This window comes from Anser brachyrhynchus (assembly GCF_964034855.1).
Source record: "Anser brachyrhynchus genome assembly, chromosome: 5".
NCBI lineage: Eukaryota > Metazoa > Chordata > Aves > Anseriformes > Anatidae > Anser > Anser brachyrhynchus.
In genome coordinates this window covers 45,231,100-45,250,561 of record NC_137699.1, presented here as the reverse complement: position 1 = coordinate 45,250,561, position 19,462 = coordinate 45,231,100, and the positions used below count along the sequence as shown (strand labels likewise).

Genomic DNA, 19,462 nt, shown 5'->3' with positions numbered 1-19,462 from the left:
CTTAATTGGCTCAATGGATTTTTGCAGAGAGATGAGCAAGGGCCAGAAGGATGCCAGATGGGAGCAGTAGTCAGGCCGGTAACACAATCAGTATCGCAGACAAACACAGAACAGTCAAACAGATGTTAGATTTATTGCAAAGAAAGGCAACTACTGGAAGGAAGAACAGCAAGTCCTGATCCAGGACATGAAACTGGATTACTGTAAACATAAAGGCAGAGTAAGTATGACTTACTATGGATGTTGCGCTGAATAAAATGGGCTGTTCAGAAAAGATGTATATGGCACTAAAGCAAGAGAAAGCAATATGCATAAACAAATTCAGTTTATGTCAAATCTGAAGCAGAAACATGCAAGTCAGGAAGCAGAAATGTGCTATTATTTAAGAGGCAACCACAAGGCCTGATCTCAATTAGGAAAAATATGAAGGAATGAGCACTGGTAAACATGAAGCATAATGAAGGACAATGTGGTATTATTTATAGGGCAACAGATCTCCTGGGGAAACTAGGGAAGATCTAATCCATTGGATTTAGGGAAAGCATTCAGTATGGTCTTGGATGGAAAATTGGTATCTACCATGAAGAAGGTACAGTGTAGCTCTGAATAAGTAACGAACTAACTAGCATGATGAGAGAATTGGTGGTTACAGCTCTGCGGGAGTCTTTTGTAAAATTTTAATTACCAAGACACAAAGTGGAAATGCTAATGATATTTTATAGTGACAAAAATATGGAGAAGCATTGTCAACATAAATAAAAGGGAGGTTTTGTTTCTTTGGGGTAGGTTTTTTAGGAGGTAGGTTTGTTTTGTTTTTGTGTTTTATTTGTTTGGTTTTGGGAGATCTTGCTAAGATTCAAAAGCATTGAAAAAAATGGAGTTTCACAGCGCAAAGCTGTGCCTCTAGGCTTTGTACCAGAACTGGAATTCGATGATTAAGTGGGAAAAATCATCACATAAAACAACCAAGCAACGGTCTGGGAGTATCACCTTATCACTTATCAAGAAATGTGTCTTTGAGCATGACAAACTCAATTCCAAGATATGTACAAGGCACATTATTTCCAGTGTAACAGAAGAGTATTGCAATCGCATTGTACAAGACAATAGCAGATACTGTGATTCTATTCATTCTTGTTCAAGAAAAAAATCATTTAAATCAGAACAGAGACAGGATATTCCTGCAGGGAAAGGAGAAGTTGTTTTAAGAAATAGCAACTGTTTGTCCAAGCAAAAACACTGTTGGGCATCTGTAAATATAAAGAGGAGGAAAATTAATTATTCAAGCTAAAAAAAAAAAAAATCTGTACAAACCAGAAGAAAATATAGGTGGCCCAGAAATAAGAAAATGAATTCTACCTATTAAGGCATTGAGATTCTGGAACAATTCTCACCAATCAGAAATTGGTAGGAGTGCCAGAAAAAAATGCCTAAGTTTAACGTGGGACTAATATATGACAAATAACCTCTGATGGTACTTCAAAGACTCAAATACTTGCTTTTTGCCCTTGCTTGGGTGTGCCACACCTCCCCCTCATTACTCTAACCTCTCCACAGTTTACCAGTTCTAGATACCATCATCTCTAGGTAGGTGCTCTTCTCACATCCAGCCTGTGCCCAATGCAGCAACTGCTAATTTCAGTCCTGTTATTCAGATACTCACATCATTCAAACAACCCTTAATACATGTAAATGTAGTTAAATATATATATATAAGTACATACATATATAATGGGTTAATAAATAGCTGTGGTATAGAAATCATTTTATAAAGAAAAATCTATTTTTTTGTATTTTAAAGACTGTGTTTCTCTTATTAGAAGATATTTGAGTGTTAGTAGAGAAAGGACTAAACTGGAATCAAGTTGTTTTCTGTGTTCTTCATTAGAGCCACCAGAACCCAAGGTGGGACAGATGTCTCCATCAACCACCACAATAACAAGAACCTTGAATGTCAGGCAGAATAAATTCATCCATTCTCAAAGAAGAGTTTCTGATTTGTAAGTGAAAGGATATTTCTGCAGCTGAGGGTCTATGAGACCGATGGTCATCTGCTAACTCCAATGATTTGATGACTGTGCTCTTGAAATCTTTATTATTTCTTTTCTGGCACGTTAACTGGACTGCCTTACACCCTGAACTGCCATAATAGCCAGAGAAGTCCCTCTGATCGCTGTTATAAACAGCTGAACTGAATTCTTGTTCATTATTTCCTGTGAAAGAAAACCATTACATCTAGATTACTGCAAATTCTTTTCTGTTAAAGCAGCTCTGCATGACTCATTGTCTGTGACAGGGGAAATGCTGTAGCTCCCTGAGAAGCTCTTTAAAAAAAAAAAAATCTCCTTGGAGATAAGGCTCCTGAGTACTGAGACACCTGCAGATCTCTGTCCCACATCCCCTGTGAGCCAAACAGGCACAGGACAGGTAACCTCAGCCAACAGTGCGGGAGCTCCTTCTCTCTCTAGTGAGTGGCAGTAACAAATTCACCTCGGTGGTGAGGTCTACAGCAACTCCGTGTTCAGGAGATGATGTCATCTGTAGGGAAGAAACAGAGATTGCAAAGCCCAAAAGAAAAACAAATCAATTAAATGTAGACGGCATGAAAGCCCAGTCAGTATCACAAGTGCCTCCAAGAGTTCCCTTAGTCAGGCTTAATTTCTTTCGGCAGCTGTCACTGGTAGATCTAAATACGGCACTGACTCATGTGTACGCTACTTTGCCACTGTGTTGTGTACCAACTCAGATGTGAGATGTCAAAGTAATTTTTGTAGAAGCTGCATTAGAGTTTTTGATTCCTGATGCCTTGGCCAGATAAATCAACAGCTTCAGCTCTTCATTTCCTCCCTGTTCAATGCATTAATCTGATTTACAATAAGACATCAAGTTTAGAGAATACACGCATCAAGTTACTGAGTCTCGTTCGGAAGTGATCAAAGAGTGCTGTGTGTCAACATTTTCTCTGATGAGGATGTGACATTAGAGAGCACTCCCAGCTCTGTTTTAGAGTCAAAAGTTCCACAAAGTAGAAAAAAAATCAACTTTCGAAAACCATAATATAAATACACATTTTTTCTTCACTTCTTTTTCCATGAAGTAAGAGGTTCACTGTAATGACTGCTGGAAATTGCTAAAACCCCAAATTCAGAAAGGCACATTGTTCCAGAGAGTTCAAAAATGGGAATATTCCCCTCAAAAGAATGAAGTGCATTTAAAATGATCTGTGTTCTGAATAGATTGACTGGCAACACAGCTTGAATAAAAGTTATTCTGTACTTTGCATTTTTACTGTCTTATGATTTTATGATGCATATATTGATATTTGATTCTTTTCTTAAATCTTCAGTTTCTAGAGGCCTCAATTCCAACTCAGAGGCTCCAAACTTAAAAGATAAAAAAATCATTATGTTTTCTTAGATGTATATCTCCCTTCACTGAAATAATGCTGCTTCCTATCTCCTCCATCCTATCACAGTTAAACTGCTACACTGAAGGGCTGCATGATGCTTCTGACTGCTTCATGATGCTGTAAAAAAGGGTATTCGACCTCCATCGCCATTTCAAACAGGGAATGTTTTTTTGTGTGTTTGTTTGTTTGTTTTGTTTTGTTTTTTGACATAGCCAAGCTGCTCTGCCTCTGTTAGCAAAGAGAAAAACAGGGATGTAAGGAGACAAATGCAGAAGTTCTATGGAAGAATCGTAACTAGAGAGGGTTTTCAGGTCATCATGGTGCACAAATATGTTTCCTTCTACTACATTTAGTTTGATGATTCTTAAGACATAAGATTCTCTGAAGCCTTCATATAACTGAGGGCTCAACTGCTCCTTAAAGGAGGTTATTTCTCATCCCATTTGGGAACCCTGCAATAAATAGGTACCTATTTAGATAAAATATAAATCATATCCCTGTCAGTGTTGGATCATCTCTGAATTCCTTACAACACAGCTTCTGTGCTGATGCACAAAAATAGTAGCACACCTGAAAGTTATCAGAGATCTTACATATTAGAGTGGATGCAAATTCAACAGCTCTACTGTTCAACAGTAATATGCAGAATAACAGAAGACATACCAAAGGACTCTCAGAAGCACCCGATCAGAGAAGAAGCACGACAGAAGGGTGCTCCAGTTCTGAATGTTGACCAAGTAAAGAATACTGCTGAATAATTAGTTGGTCACATAATATGCTGTTAGGCTTAACAAAAAGACCACAGGCCCAACTCCTACAATAGCTGAATTGGATGAAATTTGTTCTGATAGAATACCACCTGCAACTTCTCTGTGTTGGGGACACTGAAATGTGTGTAGATGGCAGAATATTCCAGGTCCAAAAAATATACAAAATCAAAGTCCTTAAGTCCCTGAAAATACTTTCAAATATTAATTTGTTTTCCACTGTCATCTCAACTTCTAAGCAATTTCATTCAGCGTCAGTTGCAGCTGTGACCCACCTGTGACTTGAAAAACTGCCCATGTGTTTTCAAGTTCCACACCTAGTAAGTACAGCAGAAACACCATTTAATAACATCATTAAACACACTAAAATTCTTGTCTAGTTTAATTATTAATATAATTAGATTGAAAGTTAATGCAAAAAATCTTTGCTGGAAAATAAGCTGTGATGAGTTATGTGATGGTTCCTGATTCCACAGTTCTCATCAAACACCATTTTTTCCTGATCAAGATCCTTTCCAACGTAATTGGAGGGTGAAGAAATATACGAAAATTATATTAACCGAAAGGCATTTTCAAAGGCAGTTGGTGCTAATGAGTCCAAGCAAGAAAACTACAGCCAGCTATGAAAGTAAAATAGCATGACACTTAACCCTTTGCTAAGTATGGCAATTAGCAGTAGGGTCAGGTTTAGTAATTAATGAGCTCACATTTTTATTTCATTGAGATTAAGTTTAACAAGTCAATTGGTCTAGGCTAGTGAGGAATAGTTTGTTGCTAAGTACCATCCAAAGCAACAAGAAGAAGCAGATGAGAAATACTTCACTCAGGAAATACTAAAGAAAACACCATTACTTACGGAAACTTACAGAATGGGGTTCCCTCTGGGAGTTTTAAAGACATATGAATGACTCAGGAGGCCAAATTTTGAGCTCATTATCTAAAGTCACTTGGGCACTCTTAAAATTTCCAGACTAAAATCTATTCTCTGCCAGAAGTGTGTAAATGGGCAATGTGAATGTAAAATACAAGGAATCCTTCCCCTCACCCAGCACAACCAGTAGACCAAAACCTTGCCACAGCACCTGAGCAATTCAAATTGCACAGTACAATTTGTTGCAAATTTGCAACAGTCTGTGATGTCCTCCATCACAGACTACTGCCCTTGGCTTCACAAGGTCTGCTCAGCATCTTCATCTAGGCGGTGACTTTATATTCATGAGAATATTTTCTAAACTATCTGCATAATCACTTGACTCTGTGACAGACTCAAAAAATCCTTTGGAGAGAAGGGAAATATTATTCAAATGAGGCCTACAGATCATCTCCTCCTCCTATTACTGTATCTCACTTCACTAACTAGGTGGGAATGGATTTGAAGTTTCTTTCTGGAGTGCTGAGAAAGAGGTTATATATACATTGCTTGGCACCTCCACAAAAGCAACTGTGTGGCTCTAGCTGGCTTTGAGTATTAATTTTCACAACCTATGCCATATTCACAGTCTCTCTTCTCATTGCATCATGAAGTGTATGGCTTGGCTTTTCCTACTCGGCATACTTGTGGCTGTCTGATGGTTAGGGCAATGGAAAGCACAGACTTCACTCTTCTCTCCTCCTCTCCTACAATAACTTTTTTCTCTGTTCTTGCATAGGGGCTCCTACAGAGCACATACTGACAGATACTTCTCACAATCAGATCTATGAAAATCCTCTCCATTCTTTCAGTCAAAAAAATTGTACATGTTATTGCATAGATTGATTAATGAAATCACTGTAAAGCTTGAGGAATTGGTTATCTCCAGTAGTTAACAGACAAGACTTTCTATTAATGCAGGTTAACGTGCTAGTAAACCATTTGTTAACAGCAGTAATTGACCAATTCAGAGAAAATACACTGTATTTAATGAATAATGTCAGGAAGACAGAGTGCCCAGAAACCTGATTGCATTGCTATTCATATTTTTGCTATCTGCGGTAGCAGATATGGGTAAGTGGTTGCTTCTAATGGTGAATCACTGTCGTAGTCCATTACCCATGCTCCCCATGGGTTAAAACTTAATATATGCTCTCCCCTGCCCAGGAGATTTCCTAGCTTGATAGAAGAGCTAGCATTTCACACACATCAGCAATTCCTATATAACAATTGAGAGTAAAAATGAGGCCTTTGGGGTTCTATTCTCTGTTTCACTGAACCTCTGGAAAGGCTAAAACATAATATGGAGTCCTAATTTACAACAAGGGGGAAGGGGCAGGTCAGTGGGAACATCACAAGTATTTGTGTGAAGAATTCCCCAATCATAACCTTAAAAGACAAAATTCCCTGCCCAGCTTGCCATCAGAAACTAACAAAATATGCTTCAACAGAATTTCATGGTCTGCAGCTTCCCTCCCCTTCTCACATTTTTCTTGTACTCCTATTTGCAATTGAATGCAATAGATTAAACAATGATCAGATTTTCTTTCATTGCTTTCTTATCACTTTTCTATACTCCTTTTTGACAGCACAGCGTTTCAGAAGTCTTGAAGGTCTTTCAGAAGTCTTGAAATGCCACTGAGAAGGAAAAAAAGAAGGAATAAACAAAAAGGAAACCATTCGGTTGTTTGCTTCTGCTAGCAAAAAGTAGGAGGAAGAGATGACAGGGAGGAAGATGAAATAGCTGGATGCCACTAATTCAGCATCTCTAGTTTTAAAACCTAAATGGAAGGAATGGATGGGAGAGGCAAGACAAAAGTTTGAGGAAAGTTTTGCAAATATACATCAAAGACTAGTCTTAACAGCTGATATTACAGAGACAAAAGGGCTGCTGGCTACTGTGGAATACAAGGTAGAACTCAAAAAGGTATAATAAGGTAGCACTGGCCATAGCAAATCTAGGTAAAGGCCTTCATAATTCAAAAGATTTACAGTATTTACCTAAGAACAAATTCATCCTTTGGGATATTCCCAACAAAACAAGATTATTGTGATTCCCACCGTTACAGCAGAAATTAATTTCACTATGGTACAGAATGAGTTATCATCATTCCTTATTTTTAATGAAATTTGATTATAAAAATCAATTTGAGCTCCCTTTTACCTTCTTGTTTGCAACCATTCTGGAAACATAATTCATCTTTCACAGACATTCATTTGATTCCAGGAAAGAATATGGGATTTCTTTGAGAGTATTCTTATCAATAAATGTATAATGGTATGTAATGAAAATATGTTTCTGAATAAGACAGTTTAATTCAAGTACAAAACATACTCAACAAAATTATACCCTAAAAATAAACAAAACAAAGTTTCCCAGTTTAATTCTGAAAAGTATCAGTTTTAAACTAATTAATTTTAGAGACATTGCTAATAAATCTTAATATATCTCCAGAAAGAATGAGTAGCTAGTAATTTAGGTTTTATTAAGCTGTTACCAAGTCCTATGCTAATTAAATCCAGGCATCGATAGTAATTCCTCCAAAGATCTGAAAGTGTAAATAATGCAATAAAATAAGTAAGTAACTTTGTGTTACCACAAAACAAGATGAGCCAGAAGCAAGGAGAAAGAACTAAGGAATTGAGAAATAGAGGGAAATTCTCTGTGCCTGTCTCTCATGAAGATTTGTTCAATATTTTATAATGCCTGCTACATTTTGCATGTATTTCGCACCAACAAATCTCCTCTTGGTGCGAGCATTAAGGGCTGGCAGCTGAGGTGCCTTCTGTGAACAAATGGCTTGTGAAAGAAGCTCTCCCCTGAGAGGAGATAAAAGACAGGGAGGGATGAGAGGGGATCACCAGAGAGAGCAGATGCCCTTAGGGGCTTTCAGGAACAGACTCCTTCCTTACAAAAGGCAGACACTGGTTGGTTCCACAGCTCCTCTCCATGGAGGAGAAACCTTTTCTCCTGCTGTGCCAGGAACCAGTGAGAAAACTGTGACTGACTGCAATGGCAAAGTGGCAGAACTGAGAGAGCGGAGTTTTAGATGCATGCATGTCAGATTTTTGGTGTGTGCATAGGAAAATTTAATAGACAGATCACATTATAAACAAACACAGAGAGAAAGACATTCAAAGCTTCCTCTGCTTTCCCTGCTATACATTAATGTGTCTTGTTCTATGTAGGTCATTAAACATTTCTGACAATCCTAGAAGATCTCATAGTTTAAAAATATGAGGTAGGCCGAAAGTGAAGAAAAAATGTTTAACATCAGATTTTGGAGCTCAGTTAATGCCACAAGATTCCCAACAGCATCACTAGTATTCACTTGACAACCTTCTAGCATACAAAGTTAGCCATGCTGATTTTATATATGGAAAGTGAAGTGTGAAGAGGCTGAGTAACTCATCCAACTCACAACACAAGTCACAAAGGTAGAAGTAAATAAATCCCACTTTAATAAGACCAATTCCTTATGGTGTGTGAGAAATGCCTCCCTCTCAGGAATGGTTCAGCTTTCACATTTATTAGAGTGTACCAGAAAGACTTTATAAGGACCAAAATACTGAACCTGAACACCTGATCAAGCGTCCTGTGATTAGTCATCCCCATGAGAGATGATGCTCTATATTTAAACAACAGAAGATGCTAAAGCAGGTTCTGCCCTGTAATGGGGATTACAAAAAATTAAAAATAGAAAACCACCAATATGTTGCTGTTTTCTTTTTCTTTGTAGCAGAACCACCTTAAAAAGTCTGTGCATGAGCTAACAGATAGAAGGGTGTTCCTTTCATTTGTGTAAGCAAAACCCCCAGACTGTGTAGTCAGCCACCCAAACTCTTCTAAACAGGGATGACATACAGTCTTCTTAATGCTTTGTTTTGTAGACGTTGCTAACCTCCTCCCAGACACATGTAATCCATGCTGAGGAATCATTTCTTATCTGAACCATACCTAATCAATAATGAAACCAGTTCCAGTCTTCCCTCACATCACTCTTAAGTCTCTCTGCTCCATTTCTCCTGATGAGAGTTGGGACTCCCAGTCCCAAAAAAAAAAAAAATAAAAGGAAAGGAAAGATTAGGAAGGAGGAGGACATTACAAAATAAATTGGGCTTTATTTAAGATTCATATATCTTTAGCTTGATTTTTCATGATAACTCAGTATAGCAACAGTGAACGGAGGCCAGGGATGTTAGCAGCATTGCTAAGGACCCACCCTGTTTCAGGACGTGAAGAGACATCCCTCAGAAGGACCCAGCAAAGTACAGGACAGAGAACAGGCCAAGATCATAGGTTTTATTTGTATGTATAGAAGTGCCCTCAAATACCTAATCACATTAAAGCAGTGCTATTTTTTAACACAGATAAGGCTAAGACTCACGGCCTACAGGCTGTAGCAGCCCGCTAATGCCTGTGATCTGGACGCTGAAGCTGTGCACAAGGAGAGGGACGCCCTAAGCCTGGGTCCTGCTCTCTGAAGCAGCACGGCGCTTTGTCCCTGCAGCTAATGAGACACCAAAGAGGAGGCAGGAGATGGTCCTGAAAACCATGTAGCCGAGACCTGTATTGTCTCGTTACAAATTCTACCCAACGGACGTACTTCAGTCATTTAACACTAGTCATGATTTTGGCTTTAAATTCTCCTCATGTTGTTACTCAGCTTCGAATTCTGGTGCTACTCAGATCTCGTCTAATCTGTGGAAGTACATGGGCCTCTGGATATTACAGAATGGGTTGCAGTGGAAAACCATAAACTTGAAGGAATTAATGCAATAGCACACTCAGAATAGGTGCAGAACTTCAGCAGGAAACATTGCCTCCCACACGCTACGAGCTCTATGCATTCAAAGAAAATTCGCAGATTAACAAATTTAGTGTTTAATGTTAGCGTGGGAGTGGAGTGCTGTTTTTCAGAAATATCTGGTGGTTTTAGCCTGCTTTTTAGCATTTAACTATACATTTTCTTGGCTTTGTATTTTTAAAATAAGTTCCAAGAGCTTCAGCAATCTTCTGTTTGAATTGTATTTTGCTTTGTTCTGAATGCCAGTACATTTCTAGGCATTAATCCTGCCTCTTTATTCTACTCACATATTTGTTCATTCAGTTGGCTTGGTGTATAATGAGGCTGTTGACAGTTGAGGCTTTTTTTTTTAGCATCATTAGATTTTATGATTTCTAAAAGTTCCACACAGCAAAACATTCACCCTGATATTAAAATGTACAGAACAATATCTACCAATTAATAGTGGCTCCAGAAGTGGCTGTGCAGACAATATGAAGCAAGTCTAATGAAGGGAATGTATGTTTCCAGTGCTGACCTTTCTATCATGCTTTGTCTTCCAAAGAAAGAAAAATGTTTCTGTCCCTCTCCAGTGCCATGTCCTCTGGTTAAGCAGAGAAAGAATACATGCACGCATAACATTCACACACTCACAAGCTCACTGAAAAACAGTCAGCTTAAAAAAAAAATAACCTTTGTGTCCAAACACTAGGTACTGCCTCTCCTCAAAAAAAAAAAGTAAAAAAAAAAATAATAATCAAACCAAGGTGACAGTACAAGAAAAAGCAGTTATTAGTGTAAAAATTGGTTACAAAAGACAGTCCTGTGACATGGCTTTTGTGCCTGCAAAGCAAAGATAAACCTTTGCAGGCGTGTACCTCCCTCAGCAGCTGGAGGGTAAGGATCCAAAATCATAGCCACTTCAAATGAGCTCATTCATGGGGTTCTGCAGACACTTAGACCTGTTTTGTTACTGGCATGCAAGACTTCCCTCATGCCCTGGGTATGCATCTGGAATACATCTGCGATCTGTGTATGGCGTCATGCTAGGGTGGGGAGGGCAAAGCATTAAGCAGCAGCAAAGAGTGCACCTTCCCCGGTGATCCCAGGCTGGAATATTCACCCACAGCTGTGGAATGAAGCCCCACAGCTCCCCTCCTTCACCATGGCCACAGGTGCCGGTGTCTCTGGCCAGCAGAGCACAGAGCCAACTGCCTGTTACACAACATCAAAGACAAGGAAGGGGAGAGGCCACGGGAGCTGTGCGGCAAGTATCTGAGATACAGATGGAACAGCTGGGAACGTGCAGAACAAATGAAATGTAAAGCTCACACGGAGTGGATCAGGCTGGCTATGCTAGATCTAAGAAGTGTGGAAAAGGCCAGCTCAAAGGTTCCCTAACCCATAAAGATGTAGGAAGGGTGTAGGGAGAGCGCTGCAGACAGCTCATCCCGAGAACGTTGACAAGGTAGCAAAATGACCTCATTAAAAACATTTTCAAAAGATTTTAAAGAGTGTTTATAGAAATAAATTTCAACACTTTTAATGGTTCTTGTAAAAAAAAATCAAGTGGTCAGACTTGTTTTAAATTACGAGGAAGGAACTGTTACCATGGGTGGTATCGTTCATATTTCTCTGAAAAAGCAGAACGCTCGGGTACTGGGAGCTCGTCAGGGTTACAGCTTTTGGCCCCCCCCGGATCTAGAGTTTCTGTAGGCTGTTGTGAAGTGCACTGGCTTGAGGCAGGGCTGCTCCCCAGACTTTTTTTAGACTAAAGGTCTATTAGAGTTGTGGAGGACTGGACTCACTGACCCTGGTGATACATTCCTACTCTATGTGTCTGTGTCCTAGAACGGGGTTTATGAAGTAGAAATTGAACATTTACAATGCCTGCATAAAGGGTAGCTGTGAAAAAAAATAGAACAAGATATGTAATCTCTGGATATCAGATTAAACACGCTTATGCTAATATACCTATATATAACCAGTATAACTTCTTTTGTATTTCTAATTATTCTGAGTTTCATAATGAAGGTCAGGGTTAATGCAAGGCAGACAGATGCAATATAAATCTTGAGATTCCTTTGGGTGTTTTTTTTAATGCCAGAATGCTCTATTTATCATACTCCAATATCCCGTAAATAATTGTATACCCTGCACTGTAAACCCCTAAAGGGAAATTCAGCTATTATAAAGAAACTACAAAAAAAAAAATCTCATGTTTGGAAAGCCAACCAATCCATATATATACTTTTTCTCCATAAAAATCTCTCAGCTACTTTCTAATTTGTTTTAATTACAAAGTTCTATTCAGGGGACAAATGGTTTTGTGCATTATGCAATATCAATAAAAATAGCCACACACAGAAATCTCTTTTCCCCCTGGACTGAGTTTTCCAAATGTTTGCCAGCAAGTTAAAAATGCTTCTTACAAAAGCAATTAAAAGTAATGCCACAAATACTTATGAGTCCTGTCTCTTACACCTTAAGCATTTTTTGCTTGGACAATTAGACTTTTAAAATGTTCTTGTGTGTTCTCTCGGTTTTGCACTCTCACTTCTGCAATATTCTACTCTAAATACACCAGTACCAATGAGTTCAGCTCTTTGAAAAAAAAGATGCATTTCCATGGAGCGCCAACCTGTCAGCTCAGTACTCGCTTCTCCTCAGGGATTCTTACGGCCATTCTCCTTTGAGATGGCTCAGCTGCTGCAGTTAGAAAGTTACCCAAGTCCAAAGAGCCCAAAAGGTGCTTCTATTAAGCTGCAACAGCAAAACATGGGTTGAAGGTGGTCCTAGTCTCCATTCTGGAAAGTACCAGGGCTGCCCTGAACCGCATTTCATCCCTGCTCCATGATCATCCGTGCTGGTTATGGGAGCTTCCCACCAGACGGGGATGCACAACAGTGCCACACGGTGAACTCAGCAACTGATTTTTTTTCCTTTTAAAATAAACAAATTCCAAATGGATAGACTTCCTTCTGGTATAACCCAGTAGCATAAACAACTGGAAAGCAATCTTGAAAATATGTCCTATTAATGCCACCATCCTATCCTATCTAGCATGCTCTTTACAATCTCCCCTCCACTTATCAGCAGAAGTTTTATAATAATCTGCATTTAATACTCACGTACTTCTTTCATGAAACAAGCTCATACCATTATGCCAGGTTGCTAAACGCAATTAGAGTGATTTTGTAGCTGGAGAAACTGAAGCACTGAGAAGCAATGCAACTGGCACAATGCAGGATCGTGCTGGAAAGACTAAAATCTTGCTTACTTTTTCACTCCATCCTCCTGCTTTGTTATACATAACAAGAAAGAATAAAACTACCACCAGTAGAAGAACGGGAAGAATTTAATCTTACTTCAACCATGCCTGAAGAATACTAGAAATGGGAAAGTAGCATATTAGGCAGAGTGGAAACCTGTGTCTGACAAAATGAACCTCAAGTATCAGGCACTGCAAATCAAAATGCTCCCAGCCACACAATTCTTCTATTCAAGCCCATTCATTTATTGTTATAAAGCTTTATATTGTTAATTCACCTTCTAGTTATGGGGCCAACTCCTAAAGTTCTAAATCAGGATTCCGAATTGGAGGAAAACAAGGTTTTATTCTACGTGCTGTGGATTTTGGACTCCCCTTACTCTCCGCAATCAATGACAGAGATTCACAGGTGCCACAGCCAACTTTCCACACACATTGGAAAAAAGGAAGAGAGTAGATCCTCTGATCACCCACCTTCCTCACTGGGTGATCATTTTCCACACAGTATAGGTGGTAAAACTCTTGAGCTCCTTACCTTCCTGGAAGATCACCGGAGCCCTTTTCCTTTGCAAAACTTCTTAGTAAGCGTTCCTGCTCCTACTGTTTCTCCTCTACCCTTCTGCTTGCACAATTTTAAATCAACATAAACAGGTAAGACCTAAAAGCATTTTCTTCACAACTGGTTAAATATTCATATTTCAGATGAATTTAGTATTTATTATCTCATTTACGTGTAACTGGTTTGTCATTTAGAGACCATGAAGGCTGCCTTACCAGGTAGTAGCGTATCCATGGAACTTGCCACAGAACTGGTGGCCAGCCTGCTCTGGGCACTGATAACAGCGGCACAAGCCCATCGGGTATACCCACAATGTCAGCTCTCCACTGGGCAGGGGGACTGACCACAAGTCATCCTGAGCTCTGTCCCAGCTCTGCTGTGTTATGATTTTCTATGATTGAGCTAAAATTCAATTTTACACCAGGCTGATGAAATGCAACCCATATGTGTAATGGTCTGTAGTCAAGCAAATGCTATTTCCTCGCATAAACCTCGCAAGTCTTCAGATGCAGCCTATTGGCTTTGGTGGTGAGCGTGGTACAAATGCCAAAATGAGGCATGAATAGATGGATGGTCCCCTCCGCTTCAGTAATAGTGTTTGTTTATCCAGTCTTTATAGACTTTACCCTGCAAGCATCTACATACAAGCTAATAGGTTCAATTCCATCTATAATCAGAGGAGATAATATGCTCTGTAATTCACCCAATGCATTTTAGATGTGCTTAAATAATACTACCCCCCTGAAAGCCTTCAGGAGCTCTGATGCATGTAGCAGAGGGGGATACTGGGAGTATACAGAGAGTGACACAGGGAGATGGACAGCTAGTGCAGTAAAGCCCTCCTCTATCACATGGCACAGCTGCATCTGTCCGGTTCTCTAACCCCATCATATTGGAGCCATATATAACCTAGAGAACTATAGCATTCATAATCACAGGGACTGTGGACAGCATTACAGTCCATAAAGAGGCTGCCTTAGTGCAGACTGCTATTTCTGACAGGCATCACTATCACCACCACCACCATATTTTTCCCTAAGGACAGAGCAGAGACCATGTGTTTAAAATCAACAGAATACAGCAGAAATCACCAAGCCACATACTAGTTTATTCGTGGTAAGAGCAGACTTTTAAACATGACATTTGAAAGACGAGTTTATGATCACTCATTAAAAAAAATGTACCGCCCCAGGAATACATGTGAATATATTCTCCAGCTCACCCACAGCCAATAATTCCCATTCTGTTAAAGAATAAAGCCCTTCTAAGCCCGTTAGTAAACAACTACGTTTTTTGATCCATCATTTTGATTCTGGAACAAAGAGTTTCTGAGCAGAATAACAAATTAGTTCACCTATATTAGACATACTGCTGCCTTGAATATTTTTCATCTCCCAGATCTAAGATATACAGCATTATTTACATCTTTTTGGAACAATCAGATAAAGACCCTGGCCCCTCTGCATGGTCCAGAACAGACACTGAGAAACTACAGGTTCCAAGGAATTAAGGCAGTAAGCCCCACATTCTCCTGTCTTATCACTTTAAGCATATTTTCTATTTCATTTATTCTTAGTCTTAGTTAAGTCCATTATATTTCCTTGAATTCAAAATGCTGCATTTTCTTTACTTTTTAACCTCTCTTTGAACTCAGTTCAAACTCTCATGTTTTCTCCAAAATGCTCCTGCATCAGCAGGTAAAATACTTTCATTCACACACCAGAAGCCAACAGGTAACAAAAAATATTGAACCCATGATGCATACAGCTCAGGAGTACTGCCATAAGTACTGGCACAGTCTGCTGGAGCCATGAGTGCCTAGATCCTAGTGTCAATCATTTCTAACAGCAGAAACCTTTTTAGCATTGTAGCTCAGTACTCCAATCCTTTGCAACGAGTACCATATCCACTACTGGCATCCTTCATTAACAGCCTCAAGATAAAATGCCCTTTAACTCCCCATTACTCTGAACAGAGTTGCATCCCATCACTAAACTTAAGAGCCACTTAGAAAGCATTCAGTACCTTGTGTTTCCGTAATAAACCCTTGCATTGAATTAATCCTCAGTTCTGCTTATGGCAAAGAGGACACATTAGCCACTTTTGCTGTTATGAACTGGCACGGCAGACACATTCATTTACTGGGGAATGTTTTGCTTCCCCCCTACTCTCCATTCATTTGTCCCATTTGTATTCCTTGAGCAGACTAACAGCTTCCTTTTGTCTCTGGGTAACTGTTCCAAAACTGCAGAAATGAAGAAAAGGTAAATACAAAAACAAACAAACAAACAAACAAACAAACAAACAAACAAACAAAAAGCTTGGAACCCCCCCCCATTTTATTTTTTACATCCATTGGCAAGAAGAAAAAAAATGGGAGATAAAGAGAAGCAAGAAAATTACCTCCTCCCACAGAAAACTATGTTTTACAATGTGTGTGCATCAACTGTTTTCTAACCTTGTTCTAACTTTATTTTCTGACAATGCCCTGAAGTGTTCATTCCTGTCCCCTCTACTTGCATCGTGAAACATTTTACTTTGTGATTACTTCCAATCAATGTCAGAGAAATTATTTGTGAAGTGATCATTAGCTTGATTACAGGTGACAAATGCCAGCCTTTAACTTACCAAGGTCATTCAGGAGAAAAAGTGATTTGGGCAAATTATTGATTCTTAATACAGAGAAAGCCAAGAAGCAGAGAAACAAAGAGGGAAAGGCAACAAACATCTAGTCCTCTGTGCAAACTAGAGCAATCTAGATGGCAGGCCTGTGTGCCTGTGTCCTGCCTACAGCTCTCTCTCAGGCACCAACAGAGACGTTCCAACAAGCATCCCCTCTCCCACTCCATTACATAGCTATGGGATGGTTGAAGGGTTGGTTTAGGCCACTCCACACACACACGTTCTCACTGGGACTGTCACAGTTGTGACTATAACCTGTTAGACTGGATGCAACACAGCTACTCTTTTTTCCTAACCTTGTGTCCCTTGCATCAAGTGTTCCTCCTCTACCCTTGTTACACCACCTTAAGACCTGAGGCATTTCTTGAAGGCCTTCACATGCTATGTGAAAAAATGCTCAAAAGAATAAGAAAGCTGCAGTAAAGCAGAACTCTGAAGTCCTAATAAAAGTTTATTTCATTATAAGTAGCAGTAACTACTATAGTTTCATCTGCCCAGCAAGTTCCAGACTTCCTTACTCATTAACTCATAAAATACACCAAGTCCTTTGAGTTCAGGCAGAGTAAGCCATAAACTGTAGAGCTGTCATGTTATGCACTTGAATTCTGCTCTCTTCATACAAAGCAGCCTCCTCATTACCTGCTTCTGATATGTTTTTGCATCAGGTCTTACATGCTTTGTTCCTTTCCCATCAGCATTGCTTTTACTAAACCACCTCCTCCTTTTATGCACATCATATTCTCTGTGCAGGTATGTACTGATAACAGAGGCTGAAAATGTATTGAGTTGAAATTTTTCTTTTCTAGATAAGCATGACCTGAAATGGTAATATATGGGCTTATAGTATTTCAGCACCCCACCCCCGTTCCCATTACATAAAGTCCTGAAGGACTGTACAGAAGTGCAGGGTAGGGGAAGGGTGAAAAGGAGCACTGACCTGGGGCTGAGGGGAGAACAAATTAAGTCCAATGCACTGTTCTTCCACAGATTCTGTGAAAATGACTGGAAAACACCAGAAGGAATATAACACTACAGGCTACAAACAGCAAAGCTTGATTAGTTGAGAAAGGATTTTTTTTCCATATTATGACATCTATTTAAATTTTGTGAAGTGCAAAAGAAAAGGGAGGTAGCAAGTATGTGGGGGGCAATAGCATGTGGCAAACAAACAGTAGGAGGGAGCTCTTGTATGTAATAGCTCTATTTACCAGACTGTTGAAGGGATAAGAAAGTTCCCAGTCTATTTTTCTCCATTGCTATCTGTCTACTTTTATGACTCTGCCAAAGCCCAAGAATCACTCAATTTTTTTAAATTATAGCTATTGATTTCTCTCTTTTTCTTGTCATTGTAGGAGAAATATGACATTGGAAGGGTTTCTTTGGTTGGTTTGGGCTTTGTTATTTTTCAAAGACGACTTCTCATTCTTCCCTCCCATTCATTCCTCTCTGTATTCCAGCGAGACCTGCACTGAAACCAGAAAAGAAGAGACACTGACAGTCCTGGTCGTTATAAGGTCAACCACTGTGTTAAAGAACACCCGCTGTGGTTTCCTCACTCTAGTGCTAAAGGGCTCATACAAAGTTCATACGCTCTTGCAGAGCCAGTACACACATCTGAATCCCCACAGCCACATCAGCCACAACTTTGTAGAGCAGGAATCACATTATCACCTTAAGGAAATAAGGATCATTTGGGAATTAAATAAACCCAAGCCTCTCTGTCACAACGAACGAGATCACCGTGTACTACCAACCTCACTGCCTGCCTACAGCTCTTACTCTAATTATTGATGAGGAGATCTGTTCCCGTGGAAAAAGCTATTCGGCCTTCTCATGGCTCATCTAAAGGACACAGCATTTACAAATATTGATTCATCCTCTCTGCCTAGTGGAAACATTGTTCACAGACCATAAACCCAGAGAAAGACTGGCTGCTATGCATGATCAGAACTCATTTTGGTAGGACTTTCCTTTTTCCACATTCCCAGTTAAAATAATATTTCCTGATTTCAAACTATTTTTAAGTTGTTTTTCTTCAGCCAAAGGGCAAATCCTTTTTTAAGAATCACCTAAATTTCCCATCATTTTATAGTTTCGCGATGAGCCACAACAGACCCTGCCAGAGAAACAAAATCTACAGCTGCATTAAGTTAGACTGGTTTAGAGAGGCCTGCTACAGTAGCAGAGCACTGAATCTTGAAGACCACCTAGGCTGTGGTCCTTAGACTTTAGTTTTTGCAAGAATTATCCACAGGACAGGAGGATGCTGGAACAAGAACTTAACTTTTGCTGAATCTACATAAAGCTCAAAAGACTCTAATACCACCAGTGACGTTATTTTGCATTTACAGTGCAAAAGTGAACCATTTACAATGCTTCAGTTGAAATCCAATCTTATTAAAGCTATGAAAACGTTTTTTTTTTCTTTTAATGGGATAAATAGGGAAACCAGAGAACACCTAGATGCTCAAACCTATGTTTTATGTTTTTGTTGAATTGTTCTGAACACAAAATAGCAAGAATGTCTGATTTTTCAAATTCAGGCTCTCTTGTCAGTGTAAAACCACCAACAGCAGCCTGGATCTCTTTCTCGCTTGGCTGATGATTACTGATCTCGACACATGCTAGTACTCTGTGTTGTGAATAATTCAGGGATGCTGAGTTGTTCAGTGACAAACTCAGAAGGTAAAATGAGATCTGACATTGCAGCCTACCTGTTTGTGCTTCAAAGCAGAATTAACAACTAGAATCTCTCTGCTAGACATCAGGATTAGAGAGAAGAGGCCAGAATCAAAACGCTCTCACAAACACTGCAAAGTTTGCCCCATTCCAACTGAAAGATGCATGGCAAAGTGAGTCTTTGCTGAGCATTGTTCAAGAACTTAGATTTAGTGATTGCTGTGATTGAAGTCTAGAACAATGCTGTTTGGGTCCAAGAGACCCCAAATTAATTTTGTTCCCTAAAAAATCAGGAACTGAAGGTCACAACAGCTTTCTGCTGGATCCAGCTATCCCCACAGTAGAAGGGGATGGTTCCTGTGATCTTCTCTATCACTTGCTGGAGGCAAAAACATCTA

The 19,462-nt window shown here is 39.4% G+C and overlaps 1 protein-coding gene across 5 annotated transcripts in view; it reads right to left on the bottom strand.

Annotated features, from left to right (window-relative positions):
• Positions 1 to 506: 506 nt before the first annotated feature.
• Positions 507 to 19,462, bottom strand: part of LOC308196005 (uncharacterized protein) — a 30,293-nt gene continuing 11,337 nt past the window's right edge. For 3 of the 5 annotated variants that reach the window (XR_013952015.1, XR_013952016.1, XR_013952017.1), the window contains one exon: positions 507 to 2,538. Coding sequence is in view for 1 of the 5 variants with exons in the window: in XM_080594359.1 (XP_080450485.1) it covers positions 2,434 to 2,538; positions 4,452 to 4,493 (147 nt within the window). In the remaining 4 variants the exon portion in view is untranslated. Of the gene's footprint in view, positions 2,539 to 4,451; positions 4,494 to 17,401; positions 17,854 to 19,462 lie in introns of those variants that run through there. The other 2 variants (XM_080594359.1, XR_013952018.1) reach the window with 2 other exon arrangements.